Below are 21,785 nucleotides of genomic sequence, written 5' to 3'. Positions count from 1 at the left end.
GGAAGATGGGTGGCACTAAGGGGTAGCGGGAGGAAGCTCTGTGTTGTAGGAATATGGCCGGCACTAATGGTTAACTGGAGCAAGTGCTGTGTTATAGGAATATGGCCGGCACTAATGGTAACAAGAGGAAGCTGTGTTATAGGAAGATGGCCGGCAATAATAGGTAGCAAGAGGAAGCTCTGTATTATTGGAAGATGGCCGGCAGTTATGGGTAGCGGGAGGAAGCTCTATGTTATAGGAAGATGGCTGGCACTATTCGGTAGCAGGAGGAAGCTCTGTGCTACTGGAAGATGGCCAGCACAAATGGAGAGCGGGAGGAAGCTCTGTATTATTGGAAGATGGCCGGCAGTAATGAGTAGCGTGACGAAGCTCTATGTTATCGGAAGATGGCCGGCACTAATGGGTAGCAAGAGGAAGCTCTGTGCTCCAGGAAGTTGACCGGCACTATCAGGGAGCTGGACGAAGCTCTGTGTTATAGGAAGATGACCGGCACTAATAGGTAACGGGAGGACGCTGTGTTATAAGAAGATAGTCGGCACTAATGGTAACGAGAGGAAGCTGTGTTGTGGGAAGATGGCCGGCAATAATAGGTAGCAAGAGGAAGCTCTGTATTATTGGAAGATGGCCGGCAATAATGGGTAGCGGGAGGATGCTCTATGTTATAGGATGATAGTCGCAGGAAGCTGTGTTATAGGAAGATGGGCGGCACTTATGGGTAGCGGGAGAAAGCTGTGTGCTATAGGAAGATGACCGGCACTATCTGGGAGTGGGAGGAAGCAGAAGCATTAGTTATTTTGTTGTGAAGAGCTTATTTCCCAGCAGCAATGCCTGAACCAGCAAGCCAGCGCCTAAGAAGGGCTCCAAGAAAACCGTAACAAGTATCATTTCATAAAGAGTTAACTCTTTTTTTTCAGCTTTTAGAAACTATTGCCTAAATACACATTTTTGCTGGCCTCAGCTCTAAGTTTAGGGATAACCAATCCCATTGTCTAATCACCTCTGGAGCCAGACTGCTAATTGATAAGATGAACTTGTAAACTTGTTATCTTAAGTACTGTAATCCTATTGTGGCCTGTCAAAGGACAGTGCTCTCTATCTAAATGTGTGATGGGGGATTTTGTGCTTCCCCCCCCCTCTCCCCCTGGGAGTGCCCTGTGTGCATGTAACCTTAATAAAAAGCAGGCTGGGCATCCCAGGGCTGAGTTCTTGTTTGACCCTCAATCGCAGCGTTGACTCGTTTTTGTGGGCAGAAGGGTATCCTAGCTGTACTACAGCTAAGGGAGATTATTCTATATTTGCGAGACTCATATAGAATACTATGGAAAGCAGCTTCTCCCCTCTTTAGCAATAGGGATCCAGGCTACTAAGCGGTCCATCTCTCAGCGAGACTAAGGGTAACCGTAACATTTGGCGGCAGCGGCGGGATTTTCCTGGATTTCCTAGGAGAGGTACAGAACGGATGGAGAGCGCTTACGAAAAATTGAAGCGTACAACCCTAAAGGATTTACTTGAAAGCAGAGGGGGGTACGCCAGCAACCGGCCGAGGAGAGAGCTGATCGCAGAATTGAACGAACTGGATCAGAGCTTCACAATGGCGGAAACACCGACCACGATTAGTGACGAAAAAACCAGGATTGTTCGGGAAAGGCTCTCATTATACGGGCCGAACCCCTCCATGGAATTGGTACAGCAGTTGATGGCGGAGGCGGACGAGGATATACGAGAGACTCGAGCCCACGAACTCAACCTAGCGAACGCACACCGCAATGCTGTAGCCCCGCAGGTAATCATCCCTGTTGAAAATGCTGGGAGGCCCAAGATACCCTATACGGCATTTCGACCCTTTCTAGAGAGCGAGACAGGGATTGATGAATATTTGGCGGACTTCGAAAGGCAATGTGCCCTGCACCAGATTCCCAACAGAGAGTGGCCCACGATATTGTCTGGGAAACTATCCGGGCGAGCCCTGGAAGCCTTTCGTACTCTGGGTGCTAAGGAAGTGACACAGTATGAGCTAGTTAAGGAGACACTGTTGCGACGGTACGCTGTAACTCCGGACACGTATCGCCGACAGTTTCGGGGCACGGAAAAGAAGCCTAACGATACCCATATGGAATGGGCGCACCGAATGCGGAGAGCGGCAAATCACTGGCTGAGCGGAAGTAAAGCGGTGACTGGGGAGGAAATTTTACAATTGTTTCTCTTAGAACATTTTTATAATGGCATGGAACAGCAAGGGAAGGAATGGCTGCGAGACAGGCGGCCTTCTACCTTAGAAGAAGCAGCCAAATTGGCCGATGAACATTATGACTCCCGTCTTCACGAACCCATGAACTACCGAGCTCCAGCACGGGTCGAACCCAGAGAGGTTTACCGTGCACCCCCTCGTGCTGAATTCCGAGCCCCGGTGCCCACAGGGCCCGTCCGACACTCAGGACCACCCAATAACAGCTCTGAGCGTCACAGACCGACTTGCCACCGATGCAAGCAACCAGGGCATTTCATGGCTAGCTGCCCCCTTAATACGCACCAGACACCCAGGAATTACAATTACCCCTCTGGGTCCTATCGTCCGGCCCGGGCCCTCTGTGTTAACCAAGAGGCCCCTATGGAGGGATATGTGGGGCCGCTTCACGAGGCAGACCCTGTATATGCTGCCTCAGATAACCGCCAGCACCATCGGCAGAGGGTATGGCTCGAGGGGCGATCTACCGAGGGATTGCGAGACACAGGGGCTACTATCACGCTGGTACAGAGTCATTTGGTGCCAGAGCACAAGCGATCCGGACAGACTGTGGCCGTTAGAGTGGCGGGGGGGGATGTGTACAAAATTCCAACAGCTAAAGTGCATCTTGATTGGGGAGCGGGAAAGGGGGCTGTGAACGTGGGCCTAATGGATAATTTACCTGCCGAAGTACTACTGGGCAACGATTTGGGCCCCATGACTTCTGCCTATGCTCCAGTATGCAACAACGAGGCGGACCCAGTGACTACACGGGCCCAAGCCCGGACGGAGCGAGAGCTCTCACCAGTGCGGGAGACACAGGTAAGACCTACCCCGACCTTGCCTGACAGGTTAGGCCCCATACCCTGGGACACCCCAGATGCTTTCGAGGCAGAGTCTAAGACTGACCCGACCTTACAAAAGTACCGGGAACGAGCAGAGACCGGAGGGGGCGGGGCAGATAACGAAACATTCTTATGGGAAAAAGGGAAACTATACCGCTGGACAGAGAAAAGGGGACAGCGTAGGCGACAGCTGGTAGTGCCCCACAAATACCGTCAAGAAATCCTCAAAATAGGCCACGACATCCCCTTAGCAGGCCACCTAGCCGTTACCCGTACCCTACACCGCATTACTCACACGTTCTTTTGGCCAGGGGTGCACGCTGACGTTAGAACTTACTGTAACACCTGCGATGTGTGTCAACGAGTAGGAAGACGAGGCGATCACCCTAAAGCCCAGCTAGTAAATATGCCCATTGTAGAGGAACCCTTCAGCCGGGTTGCTATTGACCTAGTGGGACCACTGGCTACCCCTAGTCCCTCCGGTAAGCGCTACATTCTTACCGTAGTGGACTACGCTACCAGGTACCCAGAGGCTGTCGCCCTATCCAACATACAAGCGGATACGGTAGCGAATGCACTAGTACAGGTGTTCTCCCGGGTAGGATTTCCAAAAGAAATCCTATCCGACCGAGGCACCCAATTTACGGCTGAATTAACCCAACAACTCTGGCAGGTTTGCAAAATTAAGTCCCTCCTGAGCTCCCCATACCACCCCCAGACGAACGGGCTGTGTGAGAGGTTCAATGGGACCCTCAAGCAAATGCTCAAGACGTTCACTCAGGAATACCGAGACTGGGAACGCTTCCTGCCGCACCTCCTATTTGCTTATCGGGAGGTGCCCCAGGAAACGACAGGGTTCTCTCCCTTCGAGTTGCTCTACGGAAGAAAGGTACGGGGACCCCTAAACCTCATCCGGGAGCACTGGGAGGGAGAGATGGAGGCTGACGGTGTCCCCATTGTGCCATACGTGCTGGAACTCAGGGACCGAATGGAGCAATTAGCCAAATCCGTGCGGGCTAATCTCCAGTTGGCCCAGAGAAGACAGAAAGTATGGTACGATCGGGGGGCCCGAAAGAGAATCTTCACCATAGGACAAAAGGTGTTAGTACTTAAGCCGGTGAAGACAGACAAATTGCAGGCGTCCTGGCAGGGTCCCTACCAGATCGTAGAGAAAAGGGGAGACACCACTTATGTGATAGCTAGCTGCCATGACAACAATCTTAGAAAGACATTCCATGTAAACATGCTCAAGGAATATTTTGAGCGACCAGAGAACGTGACGGCCGTATGTTGTTCCCCTCAGGAAGACCCCGACAGTTTACCCATTCCAGACCTATTAGAAAAGAGTCTCCCCACAGGTATAGTTGCGCAGGTTCAGATAGGGGACCGACTTAGCCCCACTGAAAGGGAGCAGCTCAACCAACTCCTCCAGTCCAAACACCTCACCTTCTCCCCGAAGCCAGGGTACACTACTTTAACCACCCACCAGGTAGATACTCCGGGACAAGCTCCCTTGCGCCAGGCTCCGTACCGAATCCCCGAAGCAGTTAGGACAGGAATGAAGAAGGAGATCGATGAGATGCTCCAGCTCAGGGTAATTGAGCCCTCCGATAGTCCATGGGCCTCCCCAGTTGTCTTGGTGCCCAAGAAAGATGGGACCACCCGGTTCTGTGTAGACTATCGGAGGCTCAATGAAAATACCGTGACGGACGCTTACCCTATGCCCAGGGTAGACGAGCTACTCGATCGTATAGCCAGGGGAAATTACCTGACCACTATTGACCTCTGCAAAGGTTACTGGCAGATTCCCCTGGCCCCGGAGGCTATCCCCAAGTCGGCATTCGTCACCCCATTCGGCTTATATCAGTTTAGGGTAATGCCGTTTGGGATGAAGAATGCCCCAGTTACATTCCAGCGCTTGGTGGATAGGCTCCTGGATGGCTTCCAGAGTTTTGCTTGCGCCTACCTGGACGACATAGCGATCCACAGTGAGTCCTGGGAGGACCACTTAGCTCATGTGGGAATGGTTCTGGATCAGATCCGGGCTGCTGGCCTGACTCTGAAGCCAGAAAAATGCCACTTTGGGATGGCCGAGGTACAGTACCTGGGTCACCGGGTGGGGTGTGGAAAGCAGCGACCAGAGCCGGCCAAAATAGAAGCTGTCGCCAATTGGCCCACCCCCATCACTAAGACTCAGGTCCTAGCCTTCCTGGGCACGGCAGGGTACTATAGACGGTTCGTACCAGACTACAGCACACTTGCCAAACCCCTGACTGACTTGACCAAGAAGAACTTACCTCGACAGGTCCTGTGGTCTCCCCACTGTGAAACGGCTTTCCAGGCTCTCAAAAATGCTCTAATTAACGCTCCTGTCTTGGCGGCCCCAGCCCTTAACAAACGTTTTATCGTCCATACAGACGCTTCCATGTTCGGGCTGGGAGCTGTCCTCAGCCAAGTAGGCGAAGATGGAGGGGAGCATCCAGTTGCCTACATCAGCCGGAAGCTCCTGCCCCGCGAAGTCAGCTATGCAGCGGTCGAAAAGGAGTGTTTGGCTTTGGTGTGGGCATTAAAGAAATTGACTCCCTATTTATATGGTCAGGAGTTCACTCTGGTCACCGACCATAACCCGTTGGTGTGGCTGAACCGGGTCTCTGGAGATAACGGCAGGCTATTACGTTGGAGCTTATCGTTGCAACCCTTCAATTTCACCATTACTTACAGACCTGGGAAACAGAATGGCAACGCCGACGGGTTGTCCAGACAAACAGACCTCAGCCCCGCATAACCAGCGGTCTGGACAGCCTTAGTCTGCCCCGAAAAGGGGTCAGACCGTGTCTGCCAGAGTGTTCCACAGAAAGGGAGCACTGTTACAGAAGCATTAGTTATTTTGTTGTGAAGAGCTTATTTCCCAGCAGCAATGCCTGAACCAGCAAGCCAGCGCCTAAGAAGGGCTCCAAGAAAACCGTAACAAGTATCATTTCATAAAGAGTTAACTCTTTTTGAAATGATACTTGTTACGGTTTTCTTGGAGCCCTTCTTAGGCGCTGGCTTGCTGGTTCAGGCATTGCTGCTGGGAAATAAGCTCTTCACAACAAAATAACTAATGCTTCTGTAACACCGTCCATCTTCCTATAACACAGCTTCCTCCCGTAACCCATTAGTGCCGGCCATCTTCCTATAACACAGAGCTTCCTCCTACTACCCAATAGTGCCGCACATCTTCCTATAACACACAGCTTTCTCCCGCTACCCATTAGTGCCGCCCATCTTCCTATAACACAGAGCTTCCTCCCGCTATCAATTAGTGCCGGCCATCTTCCTATAACACAGCTTCCTCCCGATACCCATTAGTGCTGACTATCTTCCCATAATACAGCTTCCTGCGACTATCTTCCTATAACACAGCGTCCTCCCGTTACCCAATAGTGCCAGCCATCTTCCTATAACGTAGAGCTTCCACCCGCTAACCATTAGTACCAGCCATCTTCTTATAACACAGAGCTTATTCCAGGAAGATGGCCAGCACAAATGGGGAGCGGGAGGAAGCTCTATGCTATAGGATGATGGTTGGCACTAATGGGTAGCAAGAGAAAGCTCTCTGCTCTAGGAAGATGGCCGGCACTATTGGGGAGCTGGAGGAAGCTCTGTGTTATAGGAAGATGGCCGGCACTAATGGATAACGGGAGGACGCTGTGTTATAGGAAGATAGTCGCAGGAAGCTGTGTTTATAGGAAGATAGTCGGCACTAATGGGTATCGGGAGGAAGCTGTGTTATAGGAAGATGGCCGACACTAATTGATAGCAGGAGGAAGCTCTGTGTTATAGGAAGATGGGCGGCACTAATGGGTAGCGTGAAAAGCTGTGTGCTATAGGAAGATGGCCGGCACTATCGGGGAGTGGGAGGAAGCTCTGTGTTATAGGAAGTTGGCCAGCACTAATGGGTAGCGGGGGGGAAGCTCTGTTTTAGAGAAAGATGGCCGGCACTAATGGGTAGTGGAAAGAAGCTGTGTTGTAGGAAGATGGCCAGCTCTAATGGGTAGCGGAAGGAAGCTCTGTGTTATAAGATGGCCGGCACAAATTGGTAGCGGGAGAAAGCCGGCACTAATGGGTAGCGGGAAGAAGCTGTGTTATAGGAGGATTGGAAACTCTAATGGGTAGCGGTAGGAAGCTCTGTGTTATAAGAAGATGGCCGGCACAAATGGGTAGCGGTAGAAAGCTCTGTGTTATAAGAAGATGGCCGGCAAAAATGGGTAGCGGAAGGAAGCTCTGTGTTACAGGCAGATGGGTGGCATTAAGGGATAGAGGGATTCAACTCTGTGTTATAGGAAGATGGCCGGCATGAATGAGTAGCAGGAGGAAGCTGTGTTATAGTTAGATGGCCGCCACTAATGGTTATCTGGATGATGTTGTCTTATAGGAAGATTGGCGGCACTAATGGGTAGTGGGAGAAAGCTGTGTTATAGGAAGATGGTCGGCACTAATGGTTAGCTGGAGTAAGAGCTGTGCTATAGAAAGATGGCCGGCAAGAATGAGTAGCAGGAAGAAGCTGTGTTATAGTAAGATAGCCGGCATTAATGGTTAGCATGAGGAAGCTGTGTTATAGGAAGATGGGCGGCACTAATGGGTAGATGGAGGAAGCTCTGTATTATTGGAAGATGGCCAGTTGTAATGGGTAGCGGGAGGAAGCTCTGTGCTATAGGAAGATGGCCAGCACTATTGGGTAGCGGGAGGAAGCTCTGTGTTATAGGAAGTTGGCCGGCACTAATGGGTAGCAAGAGAAAGCTCTGTGCTCTAGGAAGATGGCCAGCACTATCGGGGCGCGGGAAGAAGCTGTGTGTTATAGGAAGATGGCCGGCACTAATAGGTAACGGGAGGAAGCTCTGTGTTATAGGAAGTTGGCCGGCACTAATGGGTAGCAAGAGAAAGCTCTGTGCTCTAGGAAGATGGCCAGCACTATCGGGGCGCGGGAAGAAGCTGTGTGTTATAGGAAGATGGCCGGCACTAATAGGTAACGGGAGAACGCTGTGTTATAGGAAGATAGTCGGCACAAATTGATATCGGGAGGAAGCTGTGTGCTATAGGAAGATGGCAGGCACTAATGAGTAGCGGGAGGAAGCTCTATGTTATAGAAAGATAGTCGGCACTAATCGATAGAGGGAGTAAGCTCTGTGTTAGAGGAAGATGGCTGGCACTAATGGGTAGCGAGAGGAAGCTCTGTGTTATAGGAAGATGGCCGGCACTAATGGGTAGCGAGAGGAAGCTCTGTGTTATAGGAAGATGGCCGGCACTAATGGGTAACGGGAGGAAGCTGTGTTATAGGAAGATGGCCGGCAATGATAGGTAGCAAGAGGAAACTCTGTATTATTGGAAGATGGCCGGCAGTAATGGATAGTGGTAGGAAGCTGTTACGGTTACCCTTAGTCTCGCTGAGAGATGGACCGCTTAGTAGCCTGGATTCCTATTGCTGAAGAGGGGAGAAACTGCTTTCCATAGTATTCTATATGAGTCTCGCAAATGTAGAATAATCCCCCTTAACTGTAGTACAGCTAGGATACCCTTCTGCCCACAAAAACGAGTCAACGCTGCGATTGAGGGACAACCAAGAACTGAGGACTGGGATGCCCAGCCTGCTTTTTATTTAGGTTACATGCACACAGGGCACTCCCAGGGGGGGGGAGCATAAAATCCCCCATCACACATTTAGACAAAGCCCTTGGACAGGCCACCGCAGATAACAAGTACACACAAGAAAATAATTGAGTCCTTCTTATCACCTAGCAGTGAATGCTTATCACAAACTTAATTACAGTACACAATATGCTAGGAAACCTGCCTCAGAAAATAGTTTTCTCAAAACTGAACAGAGTTAACCCTTTATGAAATGATACTTGTTACAGTTTTCTTGGAGCCCTTCTTAGGCGCTGGCTTGGCTGGTTCAGGCATTGCTGCTGGGAAATAAGTTTCTTCACAACAAAATAACTAATGCTTCTGTAACAGTGCTCCCTTTCTGTGGAACACTCTGGCAGACACGGTCTGACCCCTTTTCGGGGCAGACTAAGGCTGTCCAGACCGCTGGTTATGCGGGGCTGAGGTCGGTTTGTCTGGACAACCCGTCGGCGTTGCCATTCTGTTTCCCAGGTCTGTAAGTAATGGTGAAATTGAAGGGTTGCAACGATAAACTCCAACGTAATAGCCTGCCATTATCTCCAGAGACCCGGTTCAGCCACACCAACGGGTTATGGTCGGTGACCAGAGTGAACTCCTGCCCATATAAATAGGGAGTCAATTTCTTTAATGCCCACACCAAAGCCAAACACTCCTTTTCGACCGCTGCATAGCTGACTTCGCGGGGCAGGAGCTTCCGGCTGATGTAGGCAACTGGATGCTCCCCTCCATCTTCGCCTACTTGGCTGAGGACGGCTCCCAGCCCGAACATGGAAGCATCTGTGTGGACGATAAAACGTTTGTTAAGGGCTGGAGCCGCCAAGACAGGAGCGTTAATTAGAGCATTTTTGAGAGCCTGGAAAGCCGTTTCACAGTGGGGAGACCACAGGACCTGTCGAGGTAAGTTCTTCTTGGTCAAGTCAGTCAGGGGTTTGGCAAGTGTGCTGTAGTCTGGTACGAACCGTCTATAGTACCCTGCCGTGCCCAGGAAGGCTAGGACCTGAGTCTTAGTGATGGGGGTGGGCCAATTGGCGACAGCTTCTATCTTGGCCGGCTCTGGTCGCTGCTTTCCACACCCCACCCGGTGACCCAGGTACTGTACCTCGGCCATCCCAAAGTGGCATTTTTCTGGCTTCAGAGTCAGGCCAGCAGCCCGGATCTGATCCAGAACCATTCCTATGTGAGCTAAGTGGTCCTCCCATGACTCACTGTGGATCGCTATGTCGTCCAGGTAGGCGCAAGCAAAACTCTGGAAGCCATCCAGGAGCCTATCCACCAAGCGCTGGAATGTAGCTGGGGCATTCTTCATCCCAAACGGCATTACCCTAAACTGATATAAGCCGAATGGGGTGACGAATGCCGACTTGGGGATAGCCTCCGGGGCCAGGGGAATCTGCCAGTAACCTTTGCAGAGGTCAATAGTGGTCAGGTAATTTCCCCTGGCTATACGATCGAGTAGCTCGTCTACCCTGGGCATAGGGTAAGCGTCCGTCACGGTCTTTTCATTGAGCCTCCGATAGTCTACGCAGAACCGGGTGGTCCCATCTTTCTTGGGCACCAAGACAACTGGGGAGGCCCAGGGACTATCGGAGGGCTCAATTACCCTGAGTTGGAGCATCTCATCGATCTCCTTCTTCATTCCTATCCTAACTGCTTCGGGGATTCGGTACGGAGCCTGGCGCAAGGGAGCTTGTCCCGGAGTATCTACCTGGTGGGTGGTTAAAGTAGTGTACCCTGGCTTCGGGGAGAAGGTGAGGTGTTTGGACTGTAGGAGTTGGTTGAGCTGCTCCCTTTCAGTGGGGCTAAGTCGGTCTCCTATCTGAACCTGAGCCACTATACCTGTGGGGAGACTCTTTTCTAATAGGTCTGGAATGGGTAGACTGTCGGGGCCTTCCTGAGGGGAACAACATACGGCCGTCACGTTCTCTGGTCGCTCAAAATATTCCTTGAGCATGTTTACATGGAATGTCTTTCTAAGATTGTTGTCGTGGCAGCTAGCTATCACATAAGTGGTGTCTCCCCTTTTCTCTACGATCTGGTAGGGGCCCTGCCAGGACGCCTGCAATTTGTCTGTCTTCACCGGCTTAAGTACTAACACCTTTTGTCCTATGGTAAAGATTCTCTTTCGGGCCCCCCGATCGTACCATACTTTCTGTCTTCTCTGGGCCGACTGGAGATTAGCCCGCACGGATTTGGCTAATTGCTCCATTCTGTCCCTGAGTTCCAGCACGTATGGCACAATGGGAACACCGTCAGTCTCCATCTCTCCCTCCCAGTGCTCCCGGATCAGGTTTAGGGGTCCCCGTACCTTTCTTCCGTAGAGCAACTCGAAGGGAGAGAACCCTGTCGTTTCCTGGGGCACCTCCCGATAAGCAAAAAGGAGGTGCGGCAGGAAGCGTTCCCAGTCTCGGTATTCCTGAGTGAACGTCTTGAGCATTTGCTTGAGGGTCCCATTGAACCTCTCACACAGCCCGTTCGTCTGGGGGTGGTATGGGGAGCTCAGGAGGGACTTAATTTTGCAAACCTGCCAGAGTTGTTGGGTCAATTCAGCCGTAAATTGGGTGCCTCGGTCGGATAGGATTTCTTTTGGAAATCCTACCCGGGAGAACACCTGTACTAGTGCATTCGCTACCGTATCCGCTTGTATGTTGGATAGGGCGACAGCCTCTGGGTACCTGGTAGCGTAGTCCACTACGGTAAGAATGTAGCGCTTACCGGAGGGACTAGGGGTAGCCAGTGGTCCCACTAGGTCAATAGCAACCCGGCTGAAGGGTTCCTCTACAATGGGCATATTTACTAGATGGGCTTTAGGGTGATCGCCTCGCCTTCCTACTCGTTGACACACATCGCAGGTGTTACAGTAAGTTCTAACGTCAGCGTGTACCCCTGGCCAAAAGAACGTGTGAGTAATGCGGTGTAGGGTACGGGTTACAGCTAGGTGGCCTGCTAAGGGGATGTCATGGCCTATCTTGAGGATTTCTTGACGGTATTTGTGGGGCACTACCAGCTGTCGCCTACGCTGTCCCCTTTTCTCTGTCCAGCGGTATAGTTTCCCTTTTTCCCATAAGAATGTTTCATTATCTGCCCCGCCCCCTCCGGTCTCTGCTCGTTCCCGGTACTTTTGTAAGGTCGGGTCAGTCTTAGACTCTGTCTTGAAAGCATCTGGGGTGTCCCAGGGTATGGGGCCTAACATGTCAGGCAATGTCGGGGTAGGTCTTACCTGTGTCTCCCGCACTGGTGAGAGTTCTCGCTCCGTCCGGGCTTGGGCCCGTGTAGTCACTGGGTCCGCCTCGTTGTTGCATACTGGAGCATAGGCAGAAGTCATGGGGCCCAAATCATTGCCCAGTAGTACTTCGGCAGGTAAATTATCCATTATGCCCACGTTCACAGCCCCCTTTCCCGCTCCCCAATCAAGATGCACTTTAGCTGTTGGAATTTTGTACACATCCCCCCCCGCCACTCTAACGGCCACAGTCTGTCCAGATCGCTTGTGCTCCGGCACCAAATGACTCTGTACCAGCGTGATAGTAGCCCCTGTGTCTCTCAATCCCTCGATAGATCGCCCCTCGAGCCATACCTTCTGCCGATGGTGCTGGCGGTTATCTGAGGCAGCATATACAGGGTCCGCCTCGTGAAGCGGCCCCAAATATTCCTCCATAGAGGCCTCTTGGTTAACACAGAGGGTCCGGGCCGGACGATATGCCCCAGAGGGGTAATTGTAATTCCTGGGTGTCTGGTGCGTATTAAGGGGGCAGCTAGCCATGAAATGCCCTGGTTGCTTGCATCGGTGGCAAGTCGGTCTGGGACGCTCAGAGCTGTTATTGGGTGGTCCTGAGTGTCGGGCGGGCCCTGCGGGCACCGGGGCTCGGAATTCAGCACGAGGGGGTGCACGGTAAACCTCTCTGGGTTCGTGAAGACGGGAGTCATAATGTTCATCGGCCAATTTGGCTGCTTCTTCTAAGGTAGAAGGTCGCCTGTCTCGCAGCCATTCCTTCCCTTGCTGTTCCATGCCATTATAAAAATGTTCTAAGAGAAACAATTGTAAAATTTCCTCACCAGTCACCGCTTTACTTCCGCTCATCCAGTGATTTGCCGCTCTCCGCATTCGGTGCGCCCATTCCATATGGGTATCGTTAGGCTTCTTTTTCGTGCCCCGAAACTGTCGGCGATACGCGTCCGGAGTTACTGCGTACCGTCGCAACAGTGTCTCCTTAACTAGCTCATACTGTGTCACTTCCTCAGCACCCAGAGTACGAAAGGCTTCCAGGGCTCGCCCGGATAGTTTCCCAGACAATATCGTGGGCCACTCCCTGTTGGGAATCTGGTGCAGGGCACATTGCCTTTCGAAGTCCGCCAAATATTCATCAATCCCTGTCTCGTTCTCTAGGAAGGGTCGAAATGCCGCATAGGGTATCTTGGGCCTCCCAGCATTTTCGACAGGGATGATTACCTGCGGGGCTTCAGCATTGCGGTGTGCGTTCGCTAGGTTGAGTTCGTGGGCTCGAGTCTCTCGTATATCCTTGTCCGCTTCCGCCATCAACTGCTGTACCAATTCCATGGAGGGGTTCGGCCCGTACAGTGAGAGCCTCTCCCGAACAATCCTGGTTTTTTCGTCACTAATCGTGGTCGGTGTTTCCGCCATTGTGAAGCTCTGATCCAGTTCGGTCAATTCTGCGATCAGCTCTCTCCTCGGCCGGTTGCTGGCGTACCCCCCTCTGCTTTCAAGTAAATCCTTTAGGGTTGTACGCTTCAATTTTTCGTAAGCGCTCTCCATCCGTTCTGTACCTCTCCTAGGAAATCCAGGAAAAATCCCACCGCTGCCGCCAAATGTTACGGTTACCCTTAGTCTCGCTGAGAGATGGACCGCTTAGTAGCCTGGATTCCTATTGCTGAAGAGGGGAGAAACTGCTTTCCATAGTATTCTATATGAGTCTCGCAAATGTAGAATAATCCCCCTTAGCTGTAGTACAGCTAGGATACCCTTCTGCCCACAAAAACGAGTCAACGCTGCGATTGAGGGACAACCAAGAACTGAGGACTGGGATGCCCAGCCTGCTTTTTATTTAGGTTACATGCACACAGGGCACTCCCAGGGGGGGGGAGCATAAAATCCCCCATCACACATTTAGACAAAGCCCTTGGACAGGCCACCGCAGATAACAAGTACACACAAGAAAATAATTGAGTCCTTCTTATCACCTAGCAGTGAATGCTTATCACAAACTTAATTACAGTACACAATATGCTAGGAAACCTGCCTCAGAAAATAGTTTTCTCAAAACTGAACAGAGTTAACCCTTTATGAAATGATACTTGTTACAGTTTTCTTGGAGCCCTTCTTAGGCGCTGGCTTGGCTGGTTCAGGCATTGCTGCTGGGAAATAAGTTTCTTCACAACAAAATAACTAATGCTTCTGTAACAGAAGCTCTGTGTGATAGGAAGATGGCCAGCACTAATGGGAAGCAGGATGAACCTCTGTATTATAGGAAGATGGCCGGCACTAATGGGTAGCGGGAGGAAGCTGTGTTATAGGAAGATGGCCAGCACTATTGGGTAGCGGGAGGAAGCTCTGTGTTATAGGAAGATGGCCGGCACTAATGGGTAGCGGGAGGAAGCTGTGTTATAGGAAGATGGCTGGCACTAATGAGTAGCGGGAGGAAGATCTGTGTTATAGGAAGATGGCTGGCACTATTGGGTAGCGGGAGGAAGCTCTGTGTTATAGGAAGATGGCTGGCACTAATGAGTAGCGGGAGGAAGCTCTGTGTTATAGGAAGATGGCTGGCACTAATGAGTAGCGGGAGGAAGCTCTGTGTTATAGGAAGATGGCTGGCACTAATGAGTAGCGGGAGGAAGCTCTGTGTTATAGGAAGATGGCTGGCACTAATGAGTAGCGGGAGGAAGCTCTATGTTATAGGAAGATGGCTGGCACTAATGAGTAGCGGGAGGAAGCTCTATGTTATAGGAAGATGGCTGGCACTAATGAGTAGCGGGAGGAAGCTCTATGTTATAGGAAGATGGCTGGCACTATTGGGTAGCGGGATGAAGCTCTGTTATACGAAGATGGTCAGCACTAATGGGTAGCAGGTGGAAGCTCTGTGTTATAGGAAGATGGTCAGGAGGAAGCTTTGTGTTGTAGGAAGATGGCCAGCACTAATTAATTTATTTAATTATAGTGTAGTGTTAGGTGTAATTGTAACTTAGGTTAGGTTTTATTTTACAGGTACTTTTGTATTTATTTTAGCTAGGTAGTTATTAAATAGTTAATAACTATTTACTAATTAGTCTACCTAGTTAAAATAAATACAAAGTTGCCTGTAAAATTAAAATAAACCCTAAGATAGATACAATCTAACTATTAGTTATATTGCAGCTAGCTTAGGGTTTATTTTATTGGTAAGTATTTAGTTTTAAATAGGAATTATTTAGTTAATCATATTAATTTTTATTTAGATATATTTAAATAATATTTAAGTTAGGGGGTGTTAGGGTTAGTGGGTTAGACTTAGGTTTAGGGGTTAATACATTTAGAATAGTGGCGGCAGTGTAGGGGACGGCAGATTAGGGGTTAATAAGTATAATGTAGGTGGCGGTGGGCTCCGGGAGCGGCGGTTTAGGGGTTAATAACTTTAGTTGCGGCGGGATAGGGGTTAAACAGTTTAGTATAGTGTGGGTGTTTAGTGACAGTATACAAATAAAGCTGTGAAAACGCCGAAGAGCAGCGAGATCGATGACTGTTAGTTATCAACAGTCCGCTGCTCATCGCCCCGTACTTGGTGCGCGGCTTTTTGACAGCTTTTTTGTTAAATATGGAGAACGTATTCAGGTCCGCTTCAGCGATGTTAGGTGATCTTAGGCGAGCGTATTGGTGCCGGCGAATGCAGCATAGTTGACGGGTTGATACATAGATGCCACAGGCTGTATAATATGTGTGACACGGCTAAATGCTGCACAGGCTGTATAATATGTGCGACACGGCTAAATGCTGCACACAGAGGCTGTATAATATGTGTGACACGGCTAAATGCTGCACACACAGGCTGTATAATATGTGTGACACGGCTAAATGCTGCACACAGAGGCTGTATAATGTGTGTGACACGACTAAATGCTGCACACACAGGCTGTATAATATGTGTGACACGGCTAAATGCTGCACACATGGGCTGTATAATATGTGTGACACGGCTAAATGCTGCACACATAGGCTGTATAATATGTGTGACACGGCTAAATGCTGCACCGGCTGTATAATGTGTGACACGGCTAAATGCTGCGCAGGCTGTATAATATGTGTGACACGGCTAAATGCTGCACAGGCTGTATAATATGTGTGACACGGCTAAATGCTGCAACAGCAGGCTGTATAGTAAGTGGCACGGCTAAATGCTGCACCAGCAGGCTGTATGGTGAGTGGCACGGATAAATACTGCAGCAGTAGGCTGTATAGTGAGTGGCACGGCTAAATGCTGCACCAGCAGGCTGTATGGTGAGTGGCACGGATAAATACTGCAGCAGTAGGCTGTATAGTGAGTGGCACGGCTAAATGCTGCTGCAGCAGGCTGTATAGTGAGTGGCACGGATAAATGCTGCAGCAGTAGGCTGTATAGTGAGTGGCACGGCTAAATGCTGCAGCAGCAGGCTGTTTTGGTGAGTGGCACGGCTAAATGCTGCAGCAGTAGGCTGTATAGTGAGTGGCACAGATAAATGCTGCGCAGGCTGTATAATATGTGTGACACGGCTAAATGCTGCACAGGCTGTATAATATGTGTGACACGGCTAAATGCTGCAACAGCAGGCTGTATAGTAAGTGGCACGGCTAAATGCTGCACCAGCAGGCTGTATAGTTAGTGAGTGGCACGGCTAAATGCTGCACCAGCAGGCTGTATAGTGAGTGGCACGGCTAAATGCTGCACCAGCAGGCTGTATAGTGAGTGGCACGGCTAAATGCTGCACCAGCAGGCTGTATAGTGAGTGGCACGGCTAAATGCTGCACTAGCAGGCTGTATAGTGAGTGGCACAGCTAAATGCTGCACCAGCAGGCTGTATAGTGAGTGGCACAGCTAAATTCTGCACCAGCAGGCTGTATAGTGAGTGGCACGGCTAAATGCTGCAGCAGCAGGCTGTATGGTGAGTGGCACGGCTAAATGCTGCAGCAGCAGGCTGTATGGTGAGTGGCACGGCTTAATGCTGCAGCAGCAGGCTGTATGGTGAGTGGCACGGCTAAATGCTGCAGCAGCAGGCTGTATGGTGAGTGGCACGGCTAAATGCTGCACCAGCAGGCTGTATAGTGAGTGGCACGGCTAAATGCTGCAGCAGCAGGCTGTATGGTAAGTGGCACGCTAAATGCTGCACCAGCAGGCTGTATAGTGAGTGGCACGGCTAAATGCTGCAGCAGCAGGCTGTATGGTGAGTGGCACGGCTAAATGCTGCACCAGCAGGCTGTATAGTGAGTGGCACAGCTAAATGCTGCAGCAGCAGGCTGTATGGTGAGTGGCACGGCTAAATGCTGCAGCAGTAGGCTGTATAGTGAGTGGCACGGCTAAATGCTGCAGCAGTAGGCTGTATAGTGAGTGGCACGGATTAATGCTGCAGCAGTAGGCTGTATAGTGAGTGGCACGGCTAAATGCTGCAGCAGTAGGCTGTATAGTGAGTGGCACGGATAAATGCTGCAGCAGCAGGCTGTATAGTGAGTGGCACGGCTAAATGCTGCAGCAGCAGGCTGTATAGTGAGTGGCACGGCTAAATGCTGCAGCAGCAGGCTGTATAGTGAGTGGCACGGCTAAATGCTGCAGCAGTAGGCTGTATAGTGAGTGGCACGGATAAATGCTGCAGCAGTAGGCTGTATAGTGAGTGGCACGGCTAAATGCTGCAGCAGTAGGCTGTATAGTGAGTGGCACGGCTAAATGCTGCAGCAGTAGGCTGTATAGTGAGTGGCACGGATAAATGCTGCAGCAGTAGGCTGTATACTGAGTGGCACGGCTAAATGCTGCAGCAGTAGGCTGTATAGTGAGAGGCACGGATAAATGCTGCAGCAGTAGGCTGTATAGTGTGTGGCACGGATAAATGCTGCAGCAGTAGGCTGTATAGTGAGTGGCACGGATAAATGCTGCAGCAGTAGGCTGTATAGTGAGTGGCACGGCTAAATGCTGCAGCAGCAGGCTGTATAGTGAGTGGCACGGCTAAATGCTGCAGCAGTAGGCTGTATAGTGAGTGGCACGGCTAAATGCTGCAGCAGTAGGCTGTATAGTATGCCTGGTACATATACTGCAGTAGCCTCTGGACTAAGTGGACACCATACAGGCTCATCAGATATATTTAGTTTGTTAATTAGTTAGGGCACTCAGTGAGCAGATCTGCCATTTAGTTAAAAACTTTTCTAATTTCCTGTTCCAGCCCTCACCTGCCTGGGGAGCTATGTGTGTGCACTGAGGGCGGCAGCCTCTACCTCTGGGACACTGAAATGGGGTGAGTAAGCGAAAGCTCCAGTCTAACCCCCCCCCCATGCAACTCTAAAAAAGTAACCTACCCCCTCCCCCCGTGTGTTACTCTCTAACCTCCTCCCTTCCCCCCTAAATGTAACCTCTTCCCTCCCCCCTTTATTACACTCTAACCCCCCCTGTGTTACTCTCTAACCTCCTCCCTCCCCCCCTGTGTTACTCTCTAACCTCCTCCCTTCCCCCCTAAATGTAACCTCTTCCCTCCCCCCTTTATTACACTCTAACCCCCCCTGTGTTACTCTCTAACCTCCTCCCTCCCCCCCTGTGTTACTCTCTAACCTCCTCCCTTCCCCCCTAAATGTAACCTCTTCCCTCCCCCCTTTATTACACTCTAACCCCCCCCTGTGTTACTCTCTAACCTCCTCCTTCCCCCCTGTGTTACTCTCTAACCTCCTCCCTCCCCCCTAAATGTAACCTCTTCCCTCCCCCCTTTATTACACTTTAACCCCCCCTGTGTTACTCTCTAACCTCCTCCCTCCCCCCTGTGTTACTCTCTAACCTCCTCCCTCCCCCCTGTGTTACTCTCTAACCTCCTCCCCCCCTGTGTTACTCTCTAACCTCCTCCCCCCTGTGTTACTCTCTAACCTCCTCCCCTCCGGTGTTACTCTCTAACCTCCTCCCCCCCTGTGTTACTCTCTAACCTCCTCCCCCCCTGTGTTACTCTCTAACCTCCTCCCCCCTGTGTTACTCTCTAACCTCCTCCCCCCCTGTGTTACTCTCTAACCTCCTCCCCCCCTGTGTTACTCTCTAACCTCCTCCCCCCCTGTGTTACTCTCTAACCTCCTCCCCCCTGTGTTACTCTCTAACCTCCTCCCCTCCGGTGTTACTCTCTAACCTCCTCCCCCCCTGTGTTACTCTCTAACCTCCTCCCCCCCTGTGTTACTCTCTAACCTCCTCCCCCTGTGTTACTCTCTAACCTCCTCCCCCCTGTGTTACTCTCTAACCTCCTCCCCCCCTGTGTTACTCTCTAACCTCCTCCCCCCTGTGTTACTCTCTAACCTCCTCCCCCCTGTGTTACTCTCTAACCTCCTCCCTCCCCCCTGTGTTACTCTCTAACCTCCTCCCTCCCCCCTGTGTTACTCTCTAACCTCCTCCCTCCCCCCTGTGTTACTCTCTAACCTCCTCCCCCCTGTGTTACTCTCTAACCTCCTCCCCCCTGTGTTACTCTCTAACCTCCTCCCCCCTGTGTTGCTCTCTAACCTCCTCCCCCCCTGTGTTACTCTCTAACCTCCTCCCCCCTGTGTTACTCTCTAACCTCCTCCCCCCTGTGTTACTCTCTAACCTCCTCCCCCCTGTGTTACTCTCTAACCTCCTCCCCCCTGTGTTACTCTCTAACCTCCTCCCCCCTGTGTTACTCTCTAACCTCCTCCCTCCCCCCTGTGTTACTCTCTAACCTCCTCCCTCCCCCGTGTGTTACTCTCTAACCTCCTCCCCCCTGTGTTACTCTCTAACCTCCTCCCCCCCTGTGTTACTCTCTAACCTCCTCCCCCCCTGTGTTACTCTCTAACCTCCTCCCTCCCCCCTGTGTTACTCTCTAACCTCCTCCCCCCTGTGTTACTCTCTAACCTCCTCCCTCCCCCTGTGTTACTCTCTAACCTCCTCCCCCCCCTGTGTTACTCTCTAACCTCCTCCCTCCCCCCTGTGTTACTCTCTAACCTCCTCCCCCCTGTGTTACTCTCTAACCTCCTCCCCCCCTGTGTTACTCTCTAACCTCCTCCCCCCCTGTGTTACTCTCTAACCTCCTCCCCCCTGTGTTACTCTCTAACCTCCTCCCCCCCTGTGTTACTCTCTAACCTCCTCCCTCCCCCTGTTACTCTCTAACCTCCTCCCCCCCCCTGTGTTACTCTCTAACCTCCTCCCTCCCCCTGTGTTACTCTCTAACCTCCTCCCTCCCCCCTGTGTTACTCTCTAACCTCCTCCCTCCCCCCTGTGTTACTCTCTAACCTCCTCCCTCCCCCCTGTGTTACTCTCTAACCTCCTCCCTCCCCCCTGTGTTACTCTCTAACCTCCCCCCCCCCTGTGTTACTCTCTAACCTCCTCCCTCCCCCCTGTGTTACTCTCTAACCTCCTCCCCCCCTGTGTTACTCTCTAAGCTCCTCCCCCCCTGTGTTACTCTCTAACCTCCTCCCTCCCCCTGTGTTACTCTCTAACCTCCTCCCTCCCCCTGTGTTACTCTCTAACCTCCTCCCCCCCTGTGTTACTCTCTAACCTCCTCCCCCCCTGTGTTACTCTCTAAGCTCCTCCCCCCCTGTGTTACTCTCTAACCTCCTCCCTCCCCCTGTGTTACTCTCTAACCTCCTCCCTCCCCCTGTGTTACTCTCTAACCTCCTCCCTCCCCCCTGTGTTACTCTCTAACCTCCTCCCTCCCCCCTGTGTTACTCTCTAACCTCCTCCCTCCCCCCTGTGTTACTCTCTAACCTCCTCCCTCCCCCCTGTGTTACTCTCTAACCTCCTCCCTCCCCCCTGTGTTACTCTCTAACCTCCTCCCCCCTGTGTTACTCTCTAACCTCCTCCCTCCCCCCTGTGTTACTCTCTAACCTCCTTCCTCCCCCCTGTGTTGCTCTCTAACTTCCTCCTTCCTCTCCCTGTGCTGCTCTATAACCACCTCCTTCCTCTCCCTGTGCTGCTCTATAACCCCCTCCTTCCTCTCCCTGTGCAGCTCTATAACCCCCTCTTTCCTCTCCCTGTGCTGCTCTATAACCCCCTCCTTAATCTCCCTGTGCTGCTCTATAACCCCCTCCTTAATCTCCCTGTGCTGCTCTATAACCCCCTCCTTAATCTCCCTGTGCTGCTCTATAACCCCCTCCTTCCTCTCCCTGTGCTGCTCTATAACCCCCTCCTTCCTCTCCCTGTGCTGCTCTATAACCCCCTCCTTCCTCTCCATGTGCAGCTCTATAACCCCCTCCTTCCTCTCCCTGTGCTGCTCTATAACCCCCTCCTTCCTCTCCCTGTGCAGCTCTATAACCCCCTCCTTCCTCTCCCTGTGCTGCTCTATAACCCCCTCCTTCCTCTCCCTGTGCTGCTCTATAACCCCCTCCTTCCTCTCCCTGTGCTGATCTATAACCCCCTCTTTCCTCTCCCTGTGCTGCTCTATAACCCCCTTCTTCCTCTCCCTGTGCTGCTCTATAACCCCCTCCTTCCTCTCCCTGTGCAGCTCTATAACCCCCTCCTTCCTCTCCCTGTGCAGCTTTATAACCCCCTCCTTCCTCTCCCTGTGCTGCTCTGTAACCCCTCCTTCCTCTCCCTGTGCTGCTCTATAACCCCTCCTTCCTCTCCCTGTGCTGCTCTATAACCCCTCCTTCCTCTCCCTGTGCAGCTCTATAACCCCCTCTTTCCTTTCCCTGTGCTGCTCTATAACCCCCTCCTTCCTTTCCCTGTGCTGCTCTATAACCCCCTCCATCTCCCTGTGCTGCTCTATAACCCCCTCCTTCATCTCCCTGTGCTGCTCTATAACGCCCTTCTTCCTCTCGCTGTGCTGCTCTATAACCCCCTCTTTCCTCTCCCTGTGCTGCTCTATAACCCCCTCTTTCCTCTCCCTGTGCTGCTCTATAACCC

At 51.6% G+C, this 21,785-nt stretch overlaps 1 protein-coding gene across 1 annotated transcript in view; it reads left to right on the top strand.

Moving 5' to 3' along the window:
* TAF1C (TATA-box binding protein associated factor, RNA polymerase I subunit C) overlaps positions 1 to 21,785 on the top strand; it is a 385,888-nt gene that overhangs the window by 250,478 nt on the left and 113,625 nt on the right. Inside the window, exon 15 of the mRNA XM_053699633.1 lies at positions 18,127 to 18,198. Coding sequence (XP_053555608.1) covers positions 18,127 to 18,198 — 72 coding nt within the window. The remainder of the gene's footprint in view (positions 1 to 18,126; positions 18,199 to 21,785) is intronic.

This window comes from Bombina bombina, chromosome 2, assembly GCF_027579735.1.
Source record: "Bombina bombina isolate aBomBom1 chromosome 2, aBomBom1.pri, whole genome shotgun sequence".
Classification (NCBI taxonomy): domain Eukaryota; kingdom Metazoa; phylum Chordata; class Amphibia; order Anura; family Bombinatoridae; genus Bombina; species Bombina bombina.
The sequence above is the reverse complement of the archived record's forward strand: the minus strand, read 5'-3'. Positions and strand labels throughout refer to the sequence as shown.